Source organism: Macroventuria anomochaeta (assembly GCF_010093625.1).
Source record: "Macroventuria anomochaeta strain CBS 525.71 unplaced genomic scaffold BU25scaffold_38, whole genome shotgun sequence".
NCBI classification, from domain to species: domain Eukaryota; kingdom Fungi; phylum Ascomycota; class Dothideomycetes; order Pleosporales; family Didymellaceae; genus Macroventuria; species Macroventuria anomochaeta.
This window is the reverse complement of record NW_022985399.1, coordinates 323,219-346,676: the sequence shown is the minus strand read 5'-3', so window position 1 is coordinate 346,676 and position 23,458 is coordinate 323,219. Positions and strand designations below refer to the sequence as shown.

General features: G+C 53.1%; 12 protein-coding genes across 12 annotated transcripts; 7 read left to right on the top strand and 5 right to left on the bottom strand.

The window, feature by feature from the left end:
• Positions 1 to 1,282: 1,282 nt before the first annotated feature.
• Positions 1,283 to 1,813, top strand: BU25DRAFT_350483 (acyl-CoA N-acyltransferase; the record flags this gene model as incomplete). Its single annotated transcript, XM_033703306.1, has 1 exon — positions 1,283 to 1,813. The coding sequence occupies one exon, from the start codon at positions 1,283 to 1,285 to the stop codon at positions 1,811 to 1,813; it is 531 nt and encodes a 176-aa protein (XP_033557511.1).
• Positions 1,814 to 3,752: 1,939 nt separating this feature from the next.
• Positions 3,753 to 4,235, top strand: BU25DRAFT_182240 (uncharacterized protein). Its single transcript, XM_033700926.1, has one exon. It carries the CDS (start codon positions 3,873 to 3,875, stop codon positions 4,143 to 4,145), a length of 273 nt encoding a protein of 90 aa, XP_033557510.1. The 5' UTR covers positions 3,753 to 3,872; the 3' UTR covers positions 4,146 to 4,235.
• On the top strand, positions 4,236 to 5,856 carry BU25DRAFT_182241 (uncharacterized protein). Its single transcript, XM_033700927.1, has 7 exons — positions 4,236 to 4,252; positions 4,313 to 4,532; positions 4,586 to 4,622; positions 4,672 to 4,763; positions 4,812 to 5,066; positions 5,146 to 5,264; positions 5,312 to 5,856. Exons 2-7 carry the CDS (start codon positions 4,386 to 4,388, stop codon positions 5,739 to 5,741), a joined length of 1,080 nt encoding a protein of 359 aa, XP_033557509.1. The 5' UTR covers positions 4,236 to 4,252; positions 4,313 to 4,385; the 3' UTR covers positions 5,742 to 5,856.
• A 255-nt stretch (positions 5,857 to 6,111) lies between these two features.
• On the top strand, positions 6,112 to 8,168 carry BU25DRAFT_478597 (FAD-binding domain-containing protein; the record flags this gene model as incomplete). The annotated part of the gene is made up of 8 exons (XM_033711001.1): positions 6,112 to 6,175; positions 6,489 to 6,688; positions 6,738 to 6,773; positions 6,812 to 6,941; positions 7,003 to 7,008; positions 7,054 to 7,151; positions 7,295 to 7,727; positions 7,810 to 8,168. The coding sequence occupies 8 exons, from the start codon at positions 6,112 to 6,114 to the stop codon at positions 8,166 to 8,168; spliced, it is 1,326 nt and encodes a 441-aa protein (XP_033557508.1).
• Positions 8,169 to 9,243: 1,075 nt separating this feature from the next.
• BU25DRAFT_425074 (uncharacterized protein) lies at positions 9,244 to 10,177 on the bottom strand (the record flags this gene model as incomplete). Its single annotated transcript, XM_033708323.1, has 2 exons — positions 9,244 to 9,691; positions 9,954 to 10,177. The coding sequence occupies 2 exons, from the start codon at positions 10,175 to 10,177 to the stop codon at positions 9,244 to 9,246; spliced, it is 672 nt and encodes a 223-aa protein (XP_033557507.1).
• Positions 10,178 to 10,832: 655 nt separating this feature from the next.
• On the bottom strand, positions 10,833 to 11,885 carry BU25DRAFT_305655 (uncharacterized protein; the record flags this gene model as incomplete). Its single annotated transcript, XM_033702062.1, has 3 exons — positions 10,833 to 11,157; positions 11,231 to 11,627; positions 11,681 to 11,885. Coding segments are annotated over 3 exons (927 nt in total), but the record flags the coding sequence as incomplete, so codon positions are not given.
• A 197-nt stretch (positions 11,886 to 12,082) lies between these two features.
• Positions 12,083 to 14,955, bottom strand: BU25DRAFT_414571 (SWIRM-domain-containing protein). Its single transcript, XM_033707326.1, has 3 exons — positions 14,683 to 14,955; positions 13,924 to 14,474; positions 12,083 to 13,871 (listed from the first exon to the last, which is right to left on the bottom strand). The coding sequence occupies exons 1-3, from the start codon at positions 14,762 to 14,764 to the stop codon at positions 12,279 to 12,281; spliced, it is 2,226 nt and encodes a 741-aa protein (XP_033557505.1). The 5' UTR covers positions 14,765 to 14,955; the 3' UTR covers positions 12,083 to 12,278.
• Positions 14,956 to 15,106: 151 nt separating this feature from the next.
• BU25DRAFT_414569 (electron transfer flavo protein-like protein subunit alpha) lies at positions 15,107 to 16,472 on the top strand. The gene is made up of 3 exons (XM_033707325.1): positions 15,107 to 15,535; positions 15,587 to 15,755; positions 15,806 to 16,472. The coding sequence occupies exons 1-3, from the start codon at positions 15,248 to 15,250 to the stop codon at positions 16,378 to 16,380; spliced, it is 1,032 nt and encodes a 343-aa protein (XP_033557504.1). The 5' UTR covers positions 15,107 to 15,247; the 3' UTR covers positions 16,381 to 16,472.
• Positions 16,473 to 16,698: 226 nt separating this feature from the next.
• BU25DRAFT_182102 (voltage-gated potassium channel) lies at positions 16,699 to 19,774 on the top strand. Its single transcript, XM_033700925.1, has 4 exons — positions 16,699 to 17,837; positions 17,889 to 17,914; positions 17,966 to 18,539; positions 18,615 to 19,774. The coding sequence occupies exons 1-4, from the start codon at positions 17,017 to 17,019 to the stop codon at positions 19,471 to 19,473; spliced, it is 2,280 nt and encodes a 759-aa protein (XP_033557503.1). The 5' UTR covers positions 16,699 to 17,016; the 3' UTR covers positions 19,474 to 19,774.
• A 300-nt stretch (positions 19,775 to 20,074) lies between these two features.
• On the top strand, positions 20,075 to 20,809 carry BU25DRAFT_462202 (carbohydrate-binding module family 52 protein; the record flags this gene model as incomplete). Its single annotated transcript, XM_033710501.1, has 3 exons — positions 20,075 to 20,356; positions 20,451 to 20,613; positions 20,688 to 20,809. The coding sequence occupies 3 exons, from the start codon at positions 20,075 to 20,077 to the stop codon at positions 20,807 to 20,809; spliced, it is 567 nt and encodes a 188-aa protein (XP_033557502.1).
• Positions 20,810 to 20,905: 96 nt separating this feature from the next.
• BU25DRAFT_462201 (uncharacterized protein) lies at positions 20,906 to 21,691 on the bottom strand (the record flags this gene model as incomplete). Its single annotated transcript, XM_033710500.1, has 2 exons — positions 20,906 to 21,173; positions 21,252 to 21,691. The coding sequence occupies 2 exons, from the start codon at positions 21,689 to 21,691 to the stop codon at positions 20,906 to 20,908; spliced, it is 708 nt and encodes a 235-aa protein (XP_033557501.1).
• A 234-nt stretch (positions 21,692 to 21,925) lies between these two features.
• Positions 21,926 to 23,217, bottom strand: BU25DRAFT_425068 (uncharacterized protein; the record flags this gene model as incomplete). The annotated part of the gene is made up of 2 exons (XM_033708322.1): positions 21,926 to 22,170; positions 22,536 to 23,217. 2 exons carry the CDS (start codon positions 23,215 to 23,217, stop codon positions 21,926 to 21,928), a joined length of 927 nt encoding a protein of 308 aa, XP_033557500.1.
• Between the last annotated feature and the right edge of the window lie 241 nt (positions 23,218 to 23,458).

The window sequence follows — 23,458 nt, the reverse complement described above, 5'->3', positions numbered from 1 at the left end:
CGAAGCTGATCCCGCCAACTCTCCTGCTAATCAAGGTGGGAATGCCGATGAGGCTAGGGGCAGTCGGACTTCTTGAATCCATTGAGCATGAGATCAATATGCAAGCCAATCGGGCTTTCAACGTCTCGATGGACATTCGCGCCGAACGGAATCGCTATCGTCATATCGCGCACCAAAATTTGGCAGCGCTGAAAGCTGGCCGTGTACCTGTGGGTGACAAGGATGGGATGAGATTGTGAAGGTGAGGCTGTATCAGACCCACGGTGTCGATCGTGAAGCATCTGTACTGCGTCGCAACTCGTTCACAGAATACCATACGGACACGAAGTATTACCTTAGTAAGTAGTACGTTAGGACTCGCTGTTAAGGGATGGTAGCAGCACTTGAGTGTCCTCTCCGTGTATGGACCAATTCATCTCCTACTTCGTACCTTCAAAGAAAATCATTGCATCAATGGGACCTTACTGAATTAGCCGAAGCTTTAGTAACCAGCTCCAACACACTCAATGCACTCGTCGTGGAAATTTGAAGCAAGACTATTTATTGTGTTGTGGTGATTCCTGATTTTGGCTGTGGCTACGCATTTCACTCGCCCACCCCCCTGTCGTCCTTCTACGTGATAATGCGACGTTCACAGTCCGTGGATCGTAAGCATAATAGGATGCAAAAACATGAACGCGCACATACCGTATCACACGTAATGTAAGTTCTCATGTATGTATGCAAAAAAGTACTCTAACCACGCCATGGAAACAAAAAAGGGGTCTTGCCGCGACTCGAACGCGGGGCCTCTCGCACGTTTACTTAGGTACCCTAAGCGAGAATCATACCACTAGCTGGATGGTTGTTAGCAGAGCTCGGAAGCTTAAGATTTGTGACTGAACTTACACCACAAGACCAGACTGTTGTAGCTATTGATGAAAAGCTTCCAAAATTGTTATTTTATAACCAGGTAACTAAGCGGCAAACCCAACATTAGCAAGGGCAAATTGGGTTGATCCATAGAAATGTGGGATTCCGCGTGTGTTAGCGTGTACTATGGGCTGAGATCAGGGATTGACTCACCAACACGCTCCAAAGGCGCTGTTGACAACGCCCTGTCATCTCCAAGTGGGATGCTCCCCGAATCTCACCTCATTACTACGACAAACTACAAGCATCCTCCGTTGATGCGAACTTTAAACAATTGGTAACTGAGCTCGTAACTTCTCGCGACAGGGTGCACGAGCATTGCTAAATATCGTCGATCCCTAGCATCTCCATTCGAGACAACCTTCCGACCATGGCTGCAAGTATCCGGCCTATCGTCAAAATTCGACCAGCCATATTCCCAGCCGACAAGGAAGCCGTGAAAGAATTATTTCTCGCGTACGAGCAATTCCTCCTTGACTTCGCCGATGTTAAGCTCGATTTCCAAAACTTTGACCACGAAGTCGCAAGCCTACCTGGAAAGTACGCCGTGGAGAACGACGGTGCGCTGTATCTTGCGTACATCGAGATGCCTACATCCCACGATCGACCTGCGATAGAAAAAACTGTTGGCTGTATGGGTTTGCGTGCGTTCACCGCTTCGCAAAGTGGCGAGCTCAAACGTCTCTATCTCACACCGGAGTCTCGAGGACTGGGAGTTAGCAAGCTGTTGATGGACGTCGCCATTGCTAGAGCACGGGAGTTAGGATATAAAGAGATCCTCCTCGACACATTGAGCAGCATGGCAACTGCAAGAAAGCTGTATGAAAAGTACGGGTTTGTGGAGGTTCCCGCGTACTACGAGAGCCACCCTGACGCTGTATTCTATCAACTCGAGCTCTGAAGTGTGGGGTCGTGAGGAGGAGGATGCTTTGAGAAGGAAGGACATCATGAACTCCAGTCGCACATCGACACCAAACCCTGTTAGCAAGGCGCACGCATCACCCGCTCGTACGCGCCTTCGACCGCAGCGCTTCCAGACTACCTTCGCGCCACATGAACATGATCGCACTGCCTCTCACCTTCCTCAGTCCCATCGGATTACCCTCGCCGTCACCCATGTATCTAACGATATTATCAAAACCATGAAGTTGAATATTTCTTTCGAGTCGCTTGCAATCACACTTGCATGCACGTCCTCTTCACGCGCCTTTCCTTTACCCCAGTCAATCAGTTCGTGACCAAATCCGTGGTATTGATAGTCCGGATCCACGGCTAGAAGGTGCAAGTACCAACTATTGGCACAAGAGCCCTTGAAATGGTGGGCATAGTATGATTCTACCTGCTGGAGGATGTTTGCTCCTTCAGGAACAATGGCACGGTTATGAGAGGACTGGAGGGGCGGGAAGGCGTCGATGCCTAGAACTTGCCAGTTCGCGTGTATAGAATTCGGGCGCTAGCATGCGTATAGCATACGACGAAATAAAATGACCTGCACTCCATAACTGCCTCGCTTTCCACTATCGTTTAATCTCAATCGGGGACTTACCAAAATCCTCCCGCTCATCCTTGACACGCTGCGCCCACTCCTCATCTCCCTTTCTTTGCCATACTGCTACGCCGACAACCTTCTCCCCTCGGCTTCTATCCATACCATTGGTGCCATGTGTTCCGTTGATGTTGTAATCTGCGACCTGAGAGATTCCTTCTAGCTCTTTATCGTTTGTGACGGTGACTAGGATGACCTTGCCCCTCTCCCGTCAACCTGCACGAATTCATTCGTGCCAGAAGATCTTCACATCATCTGGGAATTCGTTCTGGCGCGGGTAGACTACGCGTCTGAAAAAGTCTTACTCCCAGAACGCGGCTGCGCAGAGGGCTGCAATAGCAGGCTCGTCTTCGATATATGCCGGGCTGATGGCCATGGCAACACGAGTGTGGGGAATACTGCCACTACTGTAAAGGTTGAGCACGATGGAGATAAAAAGACAATCCCAGCGAAATGCTATGAATGCAGTTGTGCTACTTGAAGTAGGCCTCTGTAGGACTAAAACCGGGCGTTTGCTGACAATTTTAAAAGCCCTTGTAGTCCTAGGCTAAAACACGTCGGTCAGAGATCACAGTAGCTGGGAAAAGTTCGGTGCAGATCATATCTTCGCGTCGAGCCATGATGGGCTGATCGATTGATATGGCCTTGTTCCCTCCGTGTAGCTTGTCGTCACTTTGTGCACTCGTTGCTTTTTGAACTCGGGTGTTGGACTGTCTGTGCCTCGGTTGCTGCGCCGCAAATCGCGAACCTCCCGTTTTGGCGCTTGCATCGACACCTCACGAGGAAGTCGCGACGCGTCTCTAGCGCGTCGTGACGTAGGCGCTTCAGCTCTTCCTTACCTTCGACACCAGCAAGGCACATAATGATATGCAGGCTACCGCTCATGTTGATTACGAGCCTGCTACTCAGATCGGCTCGCTTTTAATGTATGCAGCACAGCTACGAACGGCAGAATGGTCCATTTCCCCATACCGACCAGACCGGTTACCTATCTTTAGGTTTTCACAGACATCCCTAGTGCCGTGCAGGTTGCACTGCCACGGGACCCTCGTTCCGAAGGCTTTACAGCAGGCTCAGCGGAATAACGGGCACATAATGTCAGGTTGGCCGAGATCCCGATCAAAACGGCTTTCCGCTGGTGCGATCATCACGTTCACAGTCGAAGGGTCTTGAGTTCTATGATAAGTACACAGCCGAGCACCTATTCGACAGTGTTCGTTTGCATGTAACCACCCTGATTGTGGCCTCAAGTACCGGTCCCTCGGGCCTTTTCGCAACCTATAGACCTCAATCGATCCGGTCAACATGGGTAACAATACGGTACAAAGCCGTGCATTATAGTGCAAGACCTGATCGTTCAGTTGTCCCCCGCCATAGCGCAACGGCACATCCACTCCTTTGGACTCACCCGTTAATGACTATGCTCAGTGGTGAGTCGCAAACGCTTTCCGTCCGGGCGCCATACCGGAACCATACACTACGAGCGCGTGGGGTTTGTAGCTACTGCGTGCTATCATGGTTGCGCCGATCACCTTTGTCTTCTTGCAATTGCAAGTTTCATCCTGGCAATCAGTGGACAATATTCGTTTTGGCGTTTGCAACCTACCTGCTGGGATGCTGGAGAGATGCAGACCGACGAATGCGTTTCCGATTGGCTTTTGGTGGCTCGAAACCTACTTCGTGTTAGTTCAAAGGTGAAGCTCAGTATCTACTGACTTTCCCCCGATATAGCAATGATTTGATACTCCCAAGACCCTTTAAATAGCTCATGACCCCATCATTACTCCGAGCCAGGTACGTCGAATGTTCTTCGTTGCCTACTATTAGGCCGCAAGCTGACACCCGTCTTGTCAGTACCTCCATCGATGCGAAAATCAACGTTTCGCTCACTCTACTTCCACATTGACGTATCGCATTCTTGGACACAATGAAGCACAACGACACCAAAGGCAGCATGATTGGCTTGTCTGTAGCATTCATGATACTTCCTTTGACATTCATGTGTCTCCGCATCTGGGCAAAGGCTCTGGCAAAACGATTTGCTTGGGACGATTACCTCGCCATTGGAGCTCTGGTCAGTTTCACCATGCAGAAACGTAGCGTTCTGATGAAGCTGATTGATCACAGTTGGTATCGTTGTCGTGCTGCATACTTCAGTTTGCAAGTACGTATGCCCATGGGACAAAAGTTCATCGGTTCTAACGGATATTCAGCTGCAATATACAGCCATCTGGGACATCATCAGCTACTCGATGCAGATGGAAACCCCATCTTGGACGATCCAGGACTGATCTTCTTCGAAGAGGTAAGTGAAGCACCCACCAAGCGAGCTGGATGTTAATTGAGTGCATAGACGAAGTTCGCGCTGAACATGATCTCCATTGTTGGTCTTGGACTCATCAAGTCTTCGATACTAGTCATGTACATAAATATCTTCGACGTTCGCAAGTTCCGGATTATCGTCTACGTCGTTCTTGCATACGTCGTTGGTTGGGCCATGAGCTTTACATTCTCGCATCTCTTCACATGTTACCCCATCACAGTCTTCATCGAGCCATACTACGGCAACAGCTGTGTACAGACAGTTCCAATGTTTCTGGCTCTTCTCGTAAGTCTCTCTTTTACATCATGGCACACAATTCTGGACGCGGCATGCGGACTCGTACATATGCTGACAACATCCATAGTACACAGATGTTCTCGCCGATTTCGTCATTCTTGTGCTCCCGATACCCATGGTGTTGAGCGTCAAGCTTGATATGAAAAAGAAGCTGGCTGTAATTGGCATGCTAGTGCTAGGCGCAGCGTAAGTCTGGAGATCGAGTACTTGTCGAAACCGTACTGACCGGAAAGGGTTTGCGCTGTGAGCGTTACGCGCGTCATAGCCACATACTCCATTGCAGAGGAATACATCAAACATCCGGACGATGTGATCTACTATACTGCGCCAGTGTTCTTCTGGACCAACATCGAGCTATCTCTGGCTATAGTGTGCGCTTGCCTGCCAACACTAGGACCTATCTGGTTCCACTTCAATCCACGGCCCGCAACGACGCACACTGGCTCAGGCTACGGGTCGTCGAAGCTCCCAGGTACGAGAAACAGCAGTTTTGGTGTCAAGTACAGTGGTCTTGCTCGCAAACCGTACAAGGAGCTGGAGGAGATGGAGGAGATGGAGCTTACGCGTTACGAAGGGACGCCATCGACATCGTCCGATCTCCCATCCATGACCAACGAAAAAGGCATCTTGGAGGCTGTCACCATCCATCTAACGCTGGTATGAGGTGCATGGACAGCTATCGGTCAACTGGCATTCTCGTTTTTGAGTACAGTACGGAATGAATATTGGTACTGTTGCTTTCGTGCTCAGTAGGGTCGAAATGGAGGCAACCATTCGGGGGATATCTGAGCCGAGCGCATACATAAAGCAATCAGTTATCAACGAGGAGGAAGTCACATCTCCGACGCTTCGGAGCACGCCTTGCCCAGCTTTGCACGTCCAACGTCTTGCATTAATGCTGCGGCCCAAATGCCTCTGCCGAACAATCCCTCCATGTGCATGAACCTGCATCTCTCAACAATTCAGATTGGCCCACACCTAGGGTACGAAAACTGTCGTAGACAGACGTTGAATGCATGCTCAAGTAGGAAGGATGTCCCTCCACACTTACGACCTGTTTTTATCGAAGGATTCAGGAGTCGAATCTACCGCCAAGAGTATGTATCTTTCATGAGTCTGCAATAGTTACTGTATGATTACCGCAACCCGTTTTGGTTTCACCTCCGAAAGTTGTCCTAGACCTATGGAATGTCCGTCTATGGTTGCACCACCGCACAACCTGCACGGCTAAACCGCGCCCTGCTGACTAGTTTCAAGCTCATGTCACAACTCACAACCCTTCCCGTCAGATACCGACCTGCATATGCATGCATGTCGGGCGGACCGTACATTGTTGATGGCGAATACTCTTAGACGGCTGGACGCTCTCTCAAGTTTACGACACTGCAGTTCACTTTCATACACGATGAGAGTCCTACTCGCTTTTCTGTCTGGCTTCTGCAACTACGGCTGTTGCTGTAAGGATACCAACAGTCGCACAAGATCTTGCAGCTCTGGTCTCGACTTCTTCGTCAGTTTCAATTGAACTCCAAGCAAGATGGAGCAACTTCAACGCACCACTGCCGTCAGTCGTAGTCAATGTTACGTCAGAGAAAGATGTCGCTGCGATCGTACGTCAACACAAATTTCATATCAAATTTCCATGCTTACTCTGCCCAGATCAAGTACTGTACTAAGGCAAATGTTCCTTTCTTTGTGCAGAATGGTGGTGTTGGATGGGCGAAAACCTTAAGCTTGGCAGCACTGGTGTGCTAATCAATCCTGTTGGGCTCAATGCAGACACTGTCAGTAAAGACAAGAAGCAAGCCACCATCGGCGGCGGTGCGAGTATAGGTGATACTATTGCAGCGGCTGATGCTGCTGGTGCACTGGTCTTAACTGGCACTGCAACTGCGTCGGTTTCTCAGTGCCTACCTGGGTGGAGGCCATGGTACGTCACCACGGACCAACTTAGCTTGACCTTACACTGACTCAGGCAATCCCATGGGTGAAATCGGCTTTAGCCTCGACAACATCATTTCTCTGCGCGTTGCAACCGCTGACAGCTCAATCGTCACCGTCTCCAGAACCTCTGTAACCACGTGGCTTAAGTCATATGATATCCTAATGTAGTAGGCACTGCCCCAGGGAAAGTGCACTTACCTCTGAGCTGAGAGCTCCTGGACAAGAACATTATCGAACAACAATACAGATAGCAATACAATCTTTGATCACAGCCTCCGACCGACACTGCTCACGCAGTTACAACCTCCTATCCCGATCTGTTCTGGGCCCTCCGCGGCGCTGGACCAAATTCTGGCGTCGTTATCTCAGCAACTGTAAACGCCAAACCTGCCACTTTCACCGACCGCACAGCCTGGATCAACAGCCTCTTCTTCACGCCCGACAAACTCCCTCGAATTGCCCAAGCAATCCAAGACCTCCCTCTCACCCAGAACAACCCGTCTACCTCGTTTCTGACCAGCTCCGGACCACCGCTCAACGAGCCATCTGTCCTTGTAACAGGCCTCCTGCGCAAAGACACTGACGAAACCGGTCGTGCGGCATTCAATTCCATTTATGACCTCGGCCCCTCGAGTAACTCCAGCGCCATAACACCGTACACGAACTGGAACGATGCGAATATTGGGTTCTGCACACGCGGTGACCGTAAGCCAGCATATAGCACAACCATTAGTCTATGCAGCCAGACACCTGGCCTGAAATTTGGACTTGTTCAGGGGTTTCCAAGCCAAGGGCCCCAACTCAATGGTGCTCATAGAGCGGTATAATCTTACCAAAGCAAGATCGGTGCCTGCAGGTAACGCTGCTTTCAATCCGGCGCTGAGGGATTCAGCGTTCGCGCAGGCGATTGTTGTTCCGCGGTACACTGATGCTGTTCTGGATGCTGAAGCCAACAAGTTCGGGAAGAAGGTGCAGAATATTCGGAGTGATAACGTTGATGCGATGAAAAATCCTACATACGCGAGTTTCGCACATGGTGGTGAGAGTCTGGAGGCTATTTATGGGACGAGTCTGCCCAAGCTGAGGGAGCTGAAGAGGAAATGGGATCCGAAGGGGGTGTTTGGGCAGTGGTTTCCTATCCAATAACTCCGACTTCCCTTCAACAGATATCAAACAGCACAATCTACCATGAATCAAGACACAAGAATGCGCCTTCGGACTCCAGCACGATGGGGAACGCATACATGAGCCACATTGCTGCAGGGAGGTCAGAGCGTTTGTATAAAAGTATTGCCGGTGCGTAAACAGTAGCAAAGTTAAGCTACGCTAGCTACTCGCACCGTTGAGGGTGAGCAGTCAGGTATGTGTAACCACTGTAGCATTATGCAATATATTTGAATGCTTTCTATTTATACTCTTGTTCTGTTCGCATAGTTTGATGTTCTGTCTGTTACTGTCGCGGTGTGGGTCGTGAGTGATCAGTACGCATGTGCGGAAATATTGAAGGATTGAGCTGAGGTTGTATTGGGTGAAGCTACGGACAGTATGTATAGGTGAGTAGCTGTAAACAACGCTAGTGTGACATGGCAGTCACTCTCATGGCAGGTGAGGTTCGACAGGCAAGAGCACCCTGAACCGTGACAGTTACCTAACACTCGTTACTACTGCTACTTCTACTGGAGTCCTCTACATCATACAGAAGCGAAGGCATCCGAGTGGCTGTTTATTGTCTGGTGGACAGTTGTGACAGCTTGGTAGACGTCATGCAGGGCATCAACGTTGGTAGTAGCCGCTCACAAGCCTGTCCGCACGACTATACCATGGTGCAGATGTACTGTTTGCATCACTGTTCCAGGTTCAGAGGGTTCGTACGTTTTGACAATCATTATAAGTTTTACGCTTTAGTTAACATGACGTATTAGCAAAGACTAGAAAAGGTGCCCTAAAAATGCTATGTCATTGTGCGTCAACAGGCAGCTCGAGAAGGAAAAGCAGTATACGAGGGAAGAAACAAGACACACAGCCCGCAACGGCTTCGAGCCTGCTGTCTCTCCTGCGGCAGCGCTTGAAGCGCACTGGACTCTACGATCTGCACGTCTAACGGATCAACAGCTTGCCCGCGCTCCGTAACGCTTCGCAGGAGTTTTGGTTGCATACCGCGTTACCTCATGAATGGTCCTAACCTCTCTCATCCCCCTACTCTTCCTGCGCTACCGATACGTTAGTCCTCCCGCTCCATGACTTCACAACTCAAATGGAACATATCCAGCTTGACATATCCCTCCATACCCGTGATCAGACCCACATTCTCCTTAAAAGCCTCCGTCTCTCGAAAAGCCATGTGTTCGTCCACACTTCCCCATCCTATCAACGCAAAGAACAATGTCCCTTTCTCGCCGTTCGGACTGTTGCGAACGGGGAAGTCGATCTCGAGGCCCCAGCCCGAACTCACAGTTCTGACGTCTTTGCACTGGTCTAACGCTTTTTCCTTGAATGTCTGAAACTGTCCCGCCACGGCATCTTTGGCGTCTTGGGTGATGTCGGGTGGGAAGGAGGCCAGCATGACCTCCGTCACCGGTGCCTTCAACACACTCGTGTCCACATGGGCGTGCTTGGTGAAGCCGGGCGTGAAGACTTCCACAAAGCGCTTTGTTGCTTCGCCGCCAACTCTACATGTGCATGATCAGCAAATGGACGTGAAGCTCTGCACCGACACGTGCGAGACGGCAAGGCTGAGAGACGCTTTACGGAATGGGCCATGGGTGCAGTCGAATGCCACAATGAGATCTCGCAGCGATTCTCCTCTGTTCCACCATGCGTATGGCAATCCTGCACTGGCCATACCCGTGGGATCAAAGCATTACTCCAGAGACGCTGCAGATGGCCAAGCAGAAACGAAGAGGGGGGGGGGGGGGGGGGGGGGGGACTTACGATTTCGCAAACGCTTCATGCTCTTCTACACTCTCCCAATCAAACCACCCCCAAATCCTGCCCCTGTCCTCCTCCTCAAGACCCCAGAAGACTCTCTGCGGTCCGCCAGGCGCCTGGATCACGGCTTTCCACGCATCGCTGAGGATCTTGCCGTCCGCTGTACTCGGGTCCATGGGCGTTTTGTTGGGTCGCACGCCCATCATGCCAACCTCGACGATCGGCATTTTGAGATCTGGTTTGAGGGGCGGGAGGGAAGGGATGTGGAAGGTATTATTTCGAGATATGGGGCAAGCAGCAAGTGGTTATTGCGAGGTACGAGGGAGTGGTAGGCCTGGTTGCTCTGTTGTTGTGGATATATCGTGATGATTAGGCAGCAGAATTTGATTGGGAAGCGTTATGAACGCGCACCCGCTTGAGTTACTGCGGGAGCCGCGTCACCACTTTCGACGCCTCGATGTTAAGATACGGATGGTGGAGGGTACTGTTGGGTATGATGGTTGCCTGGCGGCCAGACTACCACTCTCATGCTCTGGCTCCAATGTAGTCATAGCCGTCAAGGGCCTCGATGCTTGCTACACGAAGTTGGGCGCGTGAGTGAAAGGTGTGTATTTCGGAACATAGGTGTTGTACATGCCGACCTTTTTGTTTCCCCAAATCCTCCTCACATGCCGTATAATACAAATGAAGCTTTTCCGCACAATCATTGACACCTCAGCTCTACCGTCATGTCTTCGGTCGTCCCTAAAACGTCTTCGCTCTCGAATCGTCACTACCTCTTTCCCCTTCCCGACGTTGCTTCTATCGGCTGTCATGAGCAGCCTTGGGAACCAAACTCTCACTCTCACTAACCGGCTCCTGCTTCTTCACCTCCTTCTCCTCCGGCCTGTAATTCTCCGGCACAAGCCCCAACTCGCGCCTATTCTCCGCGACCTTCTCGGCCGAGTGCGGTCCCGACGACGCAGGGACCACGCTCTTGCTCTTCGACGCCTTCGTGACAGGCTCCTTGGCTACTGGTGCATCAGTGGCATTGCTTGCGGGGCTCGGGCTGCCTGTGTTCTTCTCGCCGGAAAGCGTGGGCTGTGAGTCGGAGGGGGTGGAAACGTCGGCGGCGGCATCGGCGGTCATGTCGTCGTCGTCGTCGTCATCTGCGTCGATTTCCGAGCCGTAGACTTCGGGGTATTGGCGGAAGCAGTTCTGCATGTCCCTGTGCGGTTGTTGTTAGCATTGCCACTCCTCTCTACTTCCATCTGCAGCCCTGCGATTGCGGTGCGACCTACTTGAACTTATCAATACAGTCCATACCCTTCGGCTCCTCCTTCGAGTACACGAAGCAGCTAAACGCCGCCTTGAACTCCTCCCCACACGGCCCTGTCGCCATGCCGCCCAGGCACGGGCAGTCCCAGTTGATCTCGCCGGTCTCGGGATTGAACGCGCCCTGCTGGTCGGCCTCGGCTTCTAGGCCCTCGATACCACCCTCCTGCGGTTCGGCATGGCTGGATGATTGTTGTTGCTGGGCGCGCGCAGCCTCCTCGGCAGCAGATGCCTCCTTCTGGCGCTGGAGCTCTAGCTGTTGCTGGACAGCCTTGCGTTGCGCGCGCTCGGCGGAGATGGATTCGATGGTGGGGAGGGTTTCGGACTCGACTTCGGTTGTGGGGAGCGCGGGCGCGAGGTCTACTGCCTGTTAGCATCCATTCACTCCAAGCCATCCTCTTGTTGCGGGGTCGTACGTCTTGGCTCGGCGGAAATGTCGGTGGTGTTGTAGTAGTATATTATGGCGCCAGCAAGACCCAATCGCGCAACCAAGCTCTTCCAACTCCTGCTCTTCTGCGCTGGAGGCGCTGTGCTAATGAATCTCCGGGCGGGCAGAGAGGCACGTGGGACGGCGCGCAGTGCGCCTTGGCGGGCAATTAATCGGGGAGCGGTGCGAAACATGGTGAACTGGTAGGAAACGACAAAAGGGAAGGTGCAGATGGCGGTGGTGCGCGTAGTGAAGCTATGTACTGCTGTCGTCACCCATCGAAAAGTTGCGGCGTTTCTCGGACCTGCATTTCTAAGCTCGGAACTGGCAGGGATGTGTCGAGCTGTTGGCCCGTGCCAGCATCCTCTTCAATGTGCAAAAGCAACTACAGCAATGATCAAGTACGCGTCAAGCAATGCATGGATTTAGTACAAGCTGACACAGCAGAGCCATGTTCTACTGTTCGATACACCGTCAAGGAACAATGCAGCGTATTCCAAAGAAACCCAGGTCGCAAGTCCTCGACCATGGTAGAGTCAAGCTCCAATCACGCCAATAACACCAGCATCTTCGAGAGAAGAGCTTCTTTAGATCTCCAGCTTTCCGTAGCCCTCGCCACCCTCTGCAACGGGTTGCGCGCCCGCATCGACACTATCGCGCTTCACACCCATGCTGTCGTCGCCCTTGCCAACACCGAACATGCGGATAGCGTCTGTGAGCGCTGCCATGGCATCCTCGTTGCTCATCGACCCTGGCAGGCCTTGGCCCTGTATGCCTGAGCTGATCTTCTTGGTTGCGTCTTCGAGCGCACGCACGCGGCGCTGGAAGTTGAGTCGGTCCATGAACAGCTGCTGGCGGCGGCGCTGCAGATCGCGACGCTCAGCAGACAGGAGCTTCTCAATGTCGGAGAAATGTGCAAGCTTGAGTTGGAGCTTCTGTAGCTGCAAGTTGACAGAGCCAGAGACGAGGCGCGTGATGTGGCGTTCTTCGTGCGAGGCGAGAGCTGACGAGCGGGCTGCGGAGAGAGCGAAGGGCAGTGTGACGAGGGGGTTGTTGTTGTTGTTGTTGTTGTTGTTGTTGTTGTTGTTGTCTGACGAAGCGTCCTTGTTGGACGCTGTGAGATCCTGGGTGGTGTCGACCTCCATAGCGTCATCGCCCTCAGGCTTGATATCTGAGGCACCTGTGGCCGGTGTAGAAGCCTTCGCGCCTTCCCTCTCCTTCCCCTTTTCCGAGGGTGCTGTGGGTGCCTTGTTTATCTTCTCCTGCAAGATGCGCTTCATCTCACCCACACTGCGGCCGGAGGCAACGGCAGCTTCGGTGACATTTGCGGGTGCCAGACCAGCGAGGAAGCTGACAACGCTCAAGATCGGGTTATCAGCGTGGTGCAGAGGCGCGCGGCCTTCGCTGAGGTAGTCCAAGTCGCGGAGGAACTTCGCCGAAGGCGTGGCAGCGTCGCCTTGCGGCAGGTCGGCCTCGATGTACTTGTCCTCGATCTCGAGTTGCAGAAACTTCATCACGCACTGCTCGCGAGTCTTGGTCGAGACGTGGTCTGCCACCCTGTTCCAATCCTCGTCAAACTCTTCCAGACCCTCCAAAAGCAGAAGGGTCTCCTCTTCTGTCCACTTCTCCTCGGACTCGGAGACGGATGAGGCCTCTGGGGTTGAGATCTTGGTAAAGTCGGCGGATGATGTGCCAGCGGGAAAGTTGCCCTCGACAAAACACCTCGGGCACAAGTCGCGCTTCAGTCCACCAACACTCTTGGTCTGGCCGGGCTGCTCGGAAGGCTTTGTCTCGTGGAAGTGCACACGGGTGCACTCGACACCGCAGCTGAAGCAGTTGATGACCTTCAAGGGCTCCTTGGCAGCAGCCTCGAGATCCTTGACATCAGCAGGGCCACCGTTCGCAGCGCCTTCGCCGTTGGCCGCCTTGTCCTTTGGCTCTGCGGAGGCTTCCTTGCCGTTGGCTTCGTAGATGTTGCGTCCGGCTAGCGACTTGGTTTCTGACTTGGCGGTAGGCTGTGCGCTCGCCGCACGGTCGGTGGCCGCGCTCTGCTTTCCCTCTGTGACTCTGGAACCCGGGCCTGGCTGGAAGGGCTGCAATCCTCTGGGTGTGTCAACTGTGACACGGAAGTGGCCAGTGAACGGAGGTCCAATGTTTGATGGGCGTTCCTGAGGATCGACCTACGTAACGCGTTAGTTGTCAATCGTACTCGTCCGTGCCACTGGCATGTACCTGGTAGTTGATGAGACCCCACTGCTCGAGGAAAGCGTGCACGCGCATGATGGCGCAAACATCTCCAGCCAGGTTCCTTCTGCAGGCCGTGACGGTCAGGTACTCGGACGGGTTCAGGCGGTAGGTGTTGATCATGAAGTCGCGGTAGTCGCGGTAGACAGCAGGCGTCTTGCTGCGATTGCGACCGTTGAAGAACTCGGGCAGGGCCTTGCGCTCGCGGTAGTCGATGTAGCGCATGTCGAACCATGTCGCATAGCTGGGGATGATGGTCGCGTAGGTCTGGGCGACGAAGTGCGAGCGCGCAGCAGCTTGCAGATCGGTCTTTGCCGCCGCCTCAGGGTCTGCAGCCTCGACGCCCTCCCCGTCCTTCTCCTTCTTGGTGTCGCCCAGGCCGCCCATCTCCTCGTCTTCCTGGCCGTCTGCGTCCTCGGCGTCTGGCCGCGGGCCGTCTGGCGCATCGAGAGGGTTGTCTGAGACGGGCGCGGGTGTGGCAGTCGAGAGCTCGCGCGACGACTCCTTCACTGTGAAAGGCTCCTCGAGCATGTTGGTGTCTGCATCTGATGTTACTATGTTCCGTGGAGGCGACGATAGCTCTGAATCGGTCGGCAGTCTATTGCAGCCGGCCCCGATAGGCGGGCCGGCCTCCATGTCATACTCGTCCAAGTCGAACCCATCGAGGTACGGAAGAGTGGACTTGTCACCCATGGCGTCGGCGTGGTCGCAAGCCGCCTGGAAATGGATGCGTTCGATGTGACGTACCTTGGTCAAGCGCATTGGCTTGCGTGGTGCCTTCGAGGGAAGGGTCTTGCGCGCTTGCGCTTGCAGTCGCGTCGTCGGACATAGCTGCGGTGGGAAAGCTCGCGGTGGGCACGGGGGCTGGCAGGCGTTACTGCGCAGAACCGGGCAGTCGCGCAGAGTGCAACAGATAGCTGAAGTCGCGCAGCTTCTACAAGCACTTTGCGCTATGTGGCGGTGTTTGTCTGGCAGCAAACGAATGTGGGGACGTTGGGGATGCGATGGGTGGTCGTCGCGTCTAAACTTCCATGTTCGCGATGCTCCCAGCGCCCAGCGTCTGGGAGTTCGCGCGGCCAGCATCACGTGACAGCAGGCGTGCATGCAACTTTGAGTCGCAAGGTTAGCGCCGGTACACGGAGCGAGCCCTGCCATGGCCAGGCCGAGGTCAATCATGTCCGCAGCTTGCACTCGACTTTTGCCGTTCACCTTCGCTTCCACCACCGAGATACCCCCGCAGCGACTTGTAAGAGTTGGAACTGGAAAGTTGGGATTGGAAGGAACCATATCGGAAAACAGAGGACCGCCCGTCATGTTCGCCGCCGCACGCACCTCGGGGCTCCGATCTGCTCGCGCACAGCTTCGCCAGCCACAGTCACAAGCCGCATGGGCACGATTGGCCTCTACGCTCGCCGTCCTTGAGGCAAAGGAGGGCAGGCTCAACGTTGCTTCGCTCGCCGCTATCACAGCCGGAACCAAGCTCGGTGGTCCGATAACAGCCTTCGTCGCCGGAAGTGGGGGCAAGTCAGTCGCTGAGGAGGCAGGCAAGGCAAAGGGCATCGAGAAGGTCGTCTATGTCGACAATGCTGCATACGACAAGGTCAGACTACCGACGACGTACAATGGCTGCGCAGACTGACGGTCGCTCTAGGGACTTGCCGAGAACTGGGCACCGCTGCTGGTCGAGAACATCAAGCAGGGCGGGTACACACACGTCCTGGCCGGGCACTCTGCCTTTGGCAAGAACTTGATGCCCCGTGTCGCAGCTCTGCTCGACGTCCAGCAGATCTCAGACATCACAGAGATCGAGAGCGAGGACAGTAAGTGGGGGCGACCAGCGACTGCACGGCCGACGCTGACACGACCACAGCATTCGTTCGCCCCATCTACGCCGGCAACGCCATCATGACCGTCCAGTCCAGCGACAGCACAAAGATCATCACCGTCCGCGGCACCGCCTTCCCCGCTCCCGAGACAGAAGGAGGATCCGCGACAGTGGAGGAGGGCACAGATCCCAAGGCCGAGTGCCCAACAGAATGGGTGTCTGAGGACCTTGCCAAGTCTGACCGCCCCGATCTCGGCTCAGCAAGCAAGGTCGTCTCTGGAGGACGCGGGCTGAAGTCCAAGGAGGAGTTCGACAAGCTCATGCCCCCTCTGGCTGATGCACTGGGCGCTGCCATTGGTGCTTCGCGAGCCGCCGTCGACAGTGGATTCGCGGACAACAGCTTGCAGGTCGGACAGACAGGAAAGAACGTGGCGCCGCAGCTGTACCTCTGCGCCGGTATCTCCGGCGCCATCCAGCACTTGGCTGGCATGAAGGACAGCAAGGTCATCGCGGCCATCAACAAGGACCCCGATGCGCCCATCTTCCAGGTTGCAGACGTCGGTCTGGTTGGCGATTTGTTCGATAAGGTACCGGAGCTGACAGAAAAGCTGAAGCAGTAGCTATGACGTCGTTGATACCTACGTGTTGTATATATTCCAATGTAAGACTTCGAATCTGGGCACCCTCAAAGTCAAGTAACAATGGATCCGAGTCCACCTTTTGACATTGCCATCTATCGCATCGCGATATGCAGAGTGAATCGAGCTGTGACGCATCAAGCTAGCGGCGTCTTGCAACGCTACTTCCCTCCACATCGTGCACCATGCAAGATCGCAACTGCCACTACCCAGGTAGGGCAAACACTAATCTTCTCTCAACGAAATGTATTCTTCCTCCCGCTACTGTCTTCGCTCTCTTATTAACCTAAGTTCATCTATATCATCACCCTCCCTACTCTGTGGCGGCCCTCAGATTCATGATGCCGCTCCAGCGCTAGCGCCGATTGCTCAGCACCTCTAAACCTTTCATCCCAGCCACTAAACCATTCTTATCGTCAGTATTTTGGAGACATTCCCAGCTTCTCCGCTCCCCTGCACTTGTTCTTCCAATACATCTCATCCAGACAGTCTTGCCCAATCCTACGCCTCCCAAATCTGGACGAATACAATTCCACAATCAGTCCTGGACATTTGCGTCCAATCCGCGCTGTGTCCAAGAACAACCATCATGTCTGACGCAGACTATCAACGCCTGCCATGACCGCGATGTTGGCCGAAAAGGATGCTGAGGTGGAGAAGCCGCAGACTCCCGCAAGCTGTGACGCCACAGCGCCACAGCAACAGCAGGCACTGCATGTTCAGGAACCCTTCCAGGAAGCTACTCACAGACCCCGGGACGAGGCTCAAAGACAGAACCGCTGGAAGATCTGGCACAAGTGGACCGACGGCTCCGACTCAAGCTGGTGGTTCGCTTCTACGGGCATTCCTCTGCTCGCTGCATGCCTTGGGCCTTTAGCAAACGTCTCTTCAATCGCTGCTCTAGTCACCAGCTGGCGACAAAACAACTATCTGGATGGCGGATTTGTCTCAGATCTTTTCGGAGTGCCCTACGCAGATCCAAGATGGTGCTACTGGCTCAACGTCGTATCACTGATCTGTGGCTTTCTCGGGAACGTCTTCCTGCTCTGCAACTTCACGCAAAAGATCCGCTATGTCATCGCGCTTCCTACGACAATCATTTTCTGGTATATCAGCTCTGGGCTCTTGACAGCAATCACGGCATGTATGGAGGTCTACGCACCGCCGAACAGACCATACGAGATTTACACCCAGGGCTATTGGTATGCGGTTGCTGCGGCCGTGTTTTACTTCGTCTGTTCTGTGCTGCTGATGGTCAACATGCTCGGCTACCATCTCGGACACTACCCGGATCACTTTGCCTTGAGCGACAGTCAGCGCACGCTAATCTTGCAGACCATGTTCTTCTTCATCTGGATCGCTGGTGGGGCAGCCATTTATTCGAGAATACAGACTGATGCCGGGGAGGATCAATGGACTTTCCCGAACTCGCTTTACTTGTGAGTGCTAACCAACACATCTTGTATGCACCAAGACTAACCGTGTTTCAGTTGCTATGTCACAATCTTGACCGTGGGTGAGTCAATTGACGTTCATTGTTTATGTGGCAAGTTGCTCACTGGATCAGGATTTGGCGATCTGGTCGCTACTACTGATCTGGGTAGGGGTCTTCTCTTTCCCTATTCAGTAGGTGGCATCATAACCCTTGGGCTCATTGTCTCTTCACTGTACCGTGCTGCGCGAGAACTGGGCGAAGACCACATCGTGCGGAAAGACATTCGGCGTAGACGAGAGCAGGCTCTCGAATTGACTGCTACAAATTCTGAGGACTATAGACACCGCCAGCGTCAGCTTGTGCGTCGAAGCACATTCGGCAGGTTGAAGATCAGCGCGCCTTCTCAGCCAAGACCATATCGCACTGCAATGGGCAACAACGTACAGCACACCTCGTCGTTCTCACGCAGCTTCGGTGTACCGCCAAGAGTGGATCGGAAATCACGTATACTACTTCTTAAAGAGGAGAAGGATCGGTTTGATGCGATGCGCAGGATTCAAGCTGACAGCGAAAGGTTCAAGAGATGGATGAATCTTATTTGGTCGGTCACCACGTTCCTGATTCTGTGGTGCATTGGAGCCGTTGTCTTCTGGCAAACAGAGCGAGGCATACAGGGCATGACTTACTTCCAAGCCTTGTACTTCTGGTATGTATAGTGACTACGATTTCTCATGCCTGTGACTACTTCCATGCCATATCGCGAGATGCTAATATGCTCCAGTTACATTTCTCTGTTGACGATCGGATACGGGGACCTGTCACCCAAGTCAAACCCTGGTCGCTGTTTCTTCGTGATCTGGAGTCTGATCTCGGTGCCAACGATGACGATACTTGTCTCCGATCTGGGAGACACGGTCGTTGCGAAGTTTAAGAAGTGGAGCAATATCGTAGCAGACTTTACAATCCTTCCGAAACGAGGCATCTGGCAACCATTGGTGGACAAGCATCCCTGGCTGCAACAGCGTATCCAAGATCGTAAGGCCAAACGACGCATCAGGGAAGGCTTTGCAACAGCAGACCCAAATGCTGGAAGCGGAGCCGATGATGATAACAATGTGGAGGCTGCTGCCGACACACTACAAGCAACAGCTCTCAACATCACGAGCCTGGCTGCGGAAGCAGAAACAGATCTCACGCAAGCACCTACCCAAGCCTCCCTATCCCGCCGTATTGCTCTCAGCATCAAAAAAGTCTCCTCTGACCTCCGTCTCGACAAGCCAAAACGTTATTCGTACGAAGAATGGGTCGAGTTCACGCGGCTCATCAGATATACAACACCCAGACGCCTTAATCGGGTTCTGGGAACAATGCTCACAAACGAGACTGAGAATGAGGAAGGACTTGTGAACTGGGACTGGCTGGGCGAACACAGCCCGATGGTTGCAGGCGTCAGTGAAAGCGAATGGCTTCTCGAGCGTCTGGTCGAGAGCTTGATCAGATTGGAGAAGAGACGGGAGATTGCTTGCGATCATGGGGATATCGTCGGAATCAGGGATATGGAAGTGCGGCTTCAATTGTCCACCCTCGACGCCCACGGCCACGATGCAGGCAGCACAAACCCAAGCCCATATAAGAACTAAGAGCTAACGAACTTACAACAGTTATGGTAGCCGACCATCATCCTTAGCGCCAATCAGATCAGCCGCTCGCGCGTGCTTATGCAGGGACCGATCACCCTGCGGCTGAGCCTGTCACGAGTCCAGTCCATGAATCTGGAAGTACGTTGCCGTACCACCATCGTCGTCATACATCAGCATTCAATCGACGTATCATATCTGGGGATGTCTAAAGATAGAATGCGGGGACTGAGACATGGTCATAAAAATTTCCTGTCCAAGCACAGGTACCCGTATCTGACTTGTATACGGGCCCTGCACGACAAGAGCCAGTGCAATCGAGCAGGATATGCCGACCAGACTATCGAAATGGCGGCGGGAGATCTACATGAAAAAAGAACAGCGCATGGACAACATTACAATAGGCCTCTGAGGGTGAAGGGCTGAGGACTCAGCTGAAGTCATCACCGTATTCTCAAAGCGAGGAAGACGAGGACCATCATTCGACCTTTCCAACCTCACCGCAACCTTCAACTATATAAGGTCCTATTCCTATCTGTACTCAGCTCAATACCCATCAACACCTCACTCAACACCTGCTGGTATCCAAAATTCAACAGCGACCATGAAGCTCCCCATCACCCTCCCCCTCCTCACCACCCTCTTCTCTCTTGCCTTCGCCGAGGACCTCAAGTGGTGCGGTGCAGCGCAATTCTACCCCTCCAAATACACCTGCTTCGGCACACTCCTGTGTCCCAAGACAGCCACCGGCGAAGCATATGTCGCATGCGGCACCGCGTGCTACGACGCCGGAACGTACTACTGCGATGCAAATACGCAGTTGCAGCTCATTACGCCGGATAGTGCGGTGCAGTATTGTGGAAGTGCACCGTATCGGCCGGGCGAGGTATGAATGCTGCCCTCACTTTCTTCCTTGCTTTTGAAGTCTGAGGATGGGAGGTAGAGTGACTTGGTGAAGGAGTGGGACTGACGAGGAATAGTATACTTGCTGGAACGGCAACTTCCTCTGCCCCGTACTCAACGGTGAAGCAACACTCGCCTGCGGTGGGACGGCATGCTACAACCCCCGCGAATACTCTTGCAACAATGGTCAGCTCAGTAAACCAGCTGAGGTTCCTGCTCCGACCTGCGGTGGTCTTTATGGTAAGTCTTGACTTTAATAGGACCCGTGACTGGCAACCATGGATGCAATGCAGTTTGAGCTAATGTGTTGACAGCGACCTGCGGATACAACGGCGACTTACCATGCTGCTCAGATGAGTACTTCTGCGCTGCTAGCAAGTGCCGGCCGTTTAATCCGCCGAAAATGGTGAAGAAGAGTGTGCTTGAACTGCTGTAGAAACATCACTCGCCTACGCGTCTGGGTATGGTGTTGATTCGTACTGTTTGAGCGTCGGTGTTGGATCGGTCCTTATCCTGTAGACAGGTAGTTTGTTTACTGCTTATAGCTGGGAATGTGGATACCCGCTTGGTCAGAATTCTGGCCTGGCCAACACTTTGGTGCACACGTGTGCTCTCTTTTCCAATTCCACAGTCCCTTCTTCCCTGGGCGGTCGACGAGTAGCTTCCATCCCTCCATGAGCTCTTCCATCTCCGTGATAAGGTCGGGAGGGCAGCCGATCATGTGAGCACGTGCAGGCCATTGGTATTTTCCACGGTCTCTATACCCAGTAGCTTCCTTCAAGAGGGCTGTCGTGTACCTGCTGAACACCGTGTCAGTATCAGAGACTTCCTTATATTCGTGTTGACCGATTTAGGCCAACTCATGATCAAAACTGTACTTCTTCAAGAGGACGAAGATGGCGGGGGCTTCGAAGAGCGCGCCTGTTGGGTCCATTGTGCGACGGTATTCGGCCATGTTCTCCGAGGGGTGCTTGTCGATGTTAGGAAACGTCGCTGGCGTTGGAACAGAGGCTTTTACGGTTGGCGGAGTCTGCTTCAGAGACATGTGGACCCTCATCTCTTCAGCGATCCTCTTGAGCTGCTTATCGCAGACCTCTTCGCCCCTCCTCCAGGCTTCCCAGGCCTCGTCAACATGTTCCGTCTTCTGCTTCTTGCGCTGCGCCGGCTGTGGGTCGGGACTGACGGGCTTTGCGCGCTGAGCTGATGCTGGGGTTTCAGCTTTGTCTTCATGCGATGGCTCAACCCTTTCGCATCGTTCATGGTGTTGGGTTAAAGAAGCTCGAATTGAGTCGATAACTGGAAGGTTTCTCACACTCATGTGAAATCAAAATCAATTAACGTGGTCCAAAGCAAACTGGTCAAAGCTTCGCCGGCTTCACCAGCTTCCCTTGCGCAGGTAAGTCTAGCGGTAAAGCAGTTCCACATTTGGGTGCAGCTGTGCATTTACTGGATCACGCGTCCTTCGGCGAGGATGAAGGTTTATTCACAATTAGTTACGCATATCTAGACTTTATAATGATCTACCGCTGACCGCTGGGAATCACGGCCAACCCTACATATTCGCCTTAATTACCTCCAGGTCTGGACCATTAAATGCAGCTCTGATGCACCCACTAGGGTAGTTGAGAACTCGGACGTCATGCTTGGTTTCGCCACCTGCGAGAGCTGTCCACACGATGTTTTCTGGATGACTGGCGGCACCGATCATAAGGCAAACGCCTTGACCGCCATCTCCGAGGTTCTGCAAGTCATCAAGACAATTTGGTTCTGATGGGTCGTGCTGGGATCGTGTACGAGCTTGGTGTGATAGTCAGTCATGCATAGTTAACAACTGCCTTTGATCGTGTGTTTGTGCAGGCTTTTGCCATAGACGTGTGCGGTCAGGGCCCCCCGAAGAATCGTCTTCATCATCTGTAGCGCCCGGGTTAAGCGCTAGAGATCGTCAGTGATTTGATTATCTGCTCGCACTGCCGTAATCACGTACGTAACAGACGCGGAATACCTAAGGTTGACGGGAGCCTAATTGTCGGCGAGGCTGTTGTCGAACCAGGGTGCAGAACGGTGCTTCGTGCTCATGTATCGGCAAATTCCAAGTCCGAAGTCATTGAGTGCTGAGAGCATGAATGGCTGAATTGTCAACGGTCTGGTAATTGTTTATCTACATCGGATCAGTAACCTCGATGGGAGTCGGCGTGGCACGACTTCCAAGTCAATAATGGTGTCGTGTGGCGTGCGACTTGGAAGTCGCAGATTCGTGCGCCGTAGCTCGCTTTGGACCCAGTCGAGTTGTGGTGCTGTAATCGTAGAGGAATGAGATAAGTTGTTGAGTGAGATACTGTGGCCTTCGCTATAGCCTGCTTCCTTGTCGAAGTACAAAGCTAAGTGCTTGCGGGTGATTGCGTAGCCAAAAGGCTTGTTGAGGACATAATACCCAGGCTTTCGTTCAAGAAAATGGAAGAGGTGCAGGCGCAAATAATGGAAGCGACGGATCTGATCCCACTTCTCAAGACCGTATATGCGAAGAAACTCCCGACAAGTGAGCATGAGAGCCACCTGCGCACCCAAGGGAAGATAGTCTCCAACAATATGAAAGATCTCGAGTGGAAGTGTAAAGATTGCCAGACGTGGTGATGGTTCGGTTATGGAAGTTGCAGCTGACTCTTCACGAATCGAACTCACCGCTAAAGGAGCCTGCGGGCCTTCAGAGACCGTAGTTGCCACATTTCCCTTGTCTGCATCAGCTGTCTCATGTATCTCATCTGTCTCTCTGGTGTTCAACAGACAACCCTTGATCCTGGAAGACATATGTTTCAGCCTGCGGGTAAGGTGAGATCGCAGGAGCATGATGGCTGTTAAGTGGCGTGCTTCAAAACTTGAATGGAAGGTATGAACACACAGAGCTGAGGTGAGCAGGGTGAGGAATGCAGGTGCGTGCACAGTATCTCAAACATGTTTGCTCTTCGGAAAAGCGACAAATACCTGCAAACAGAGACTTCGCCGCAATTTGTGGTGTGAGAGAAATAGTAGTGGTCAGTAAAGAAATAGAAGGCACATGTGTGATGGTCCAAAGAACACGTTTGCAAAC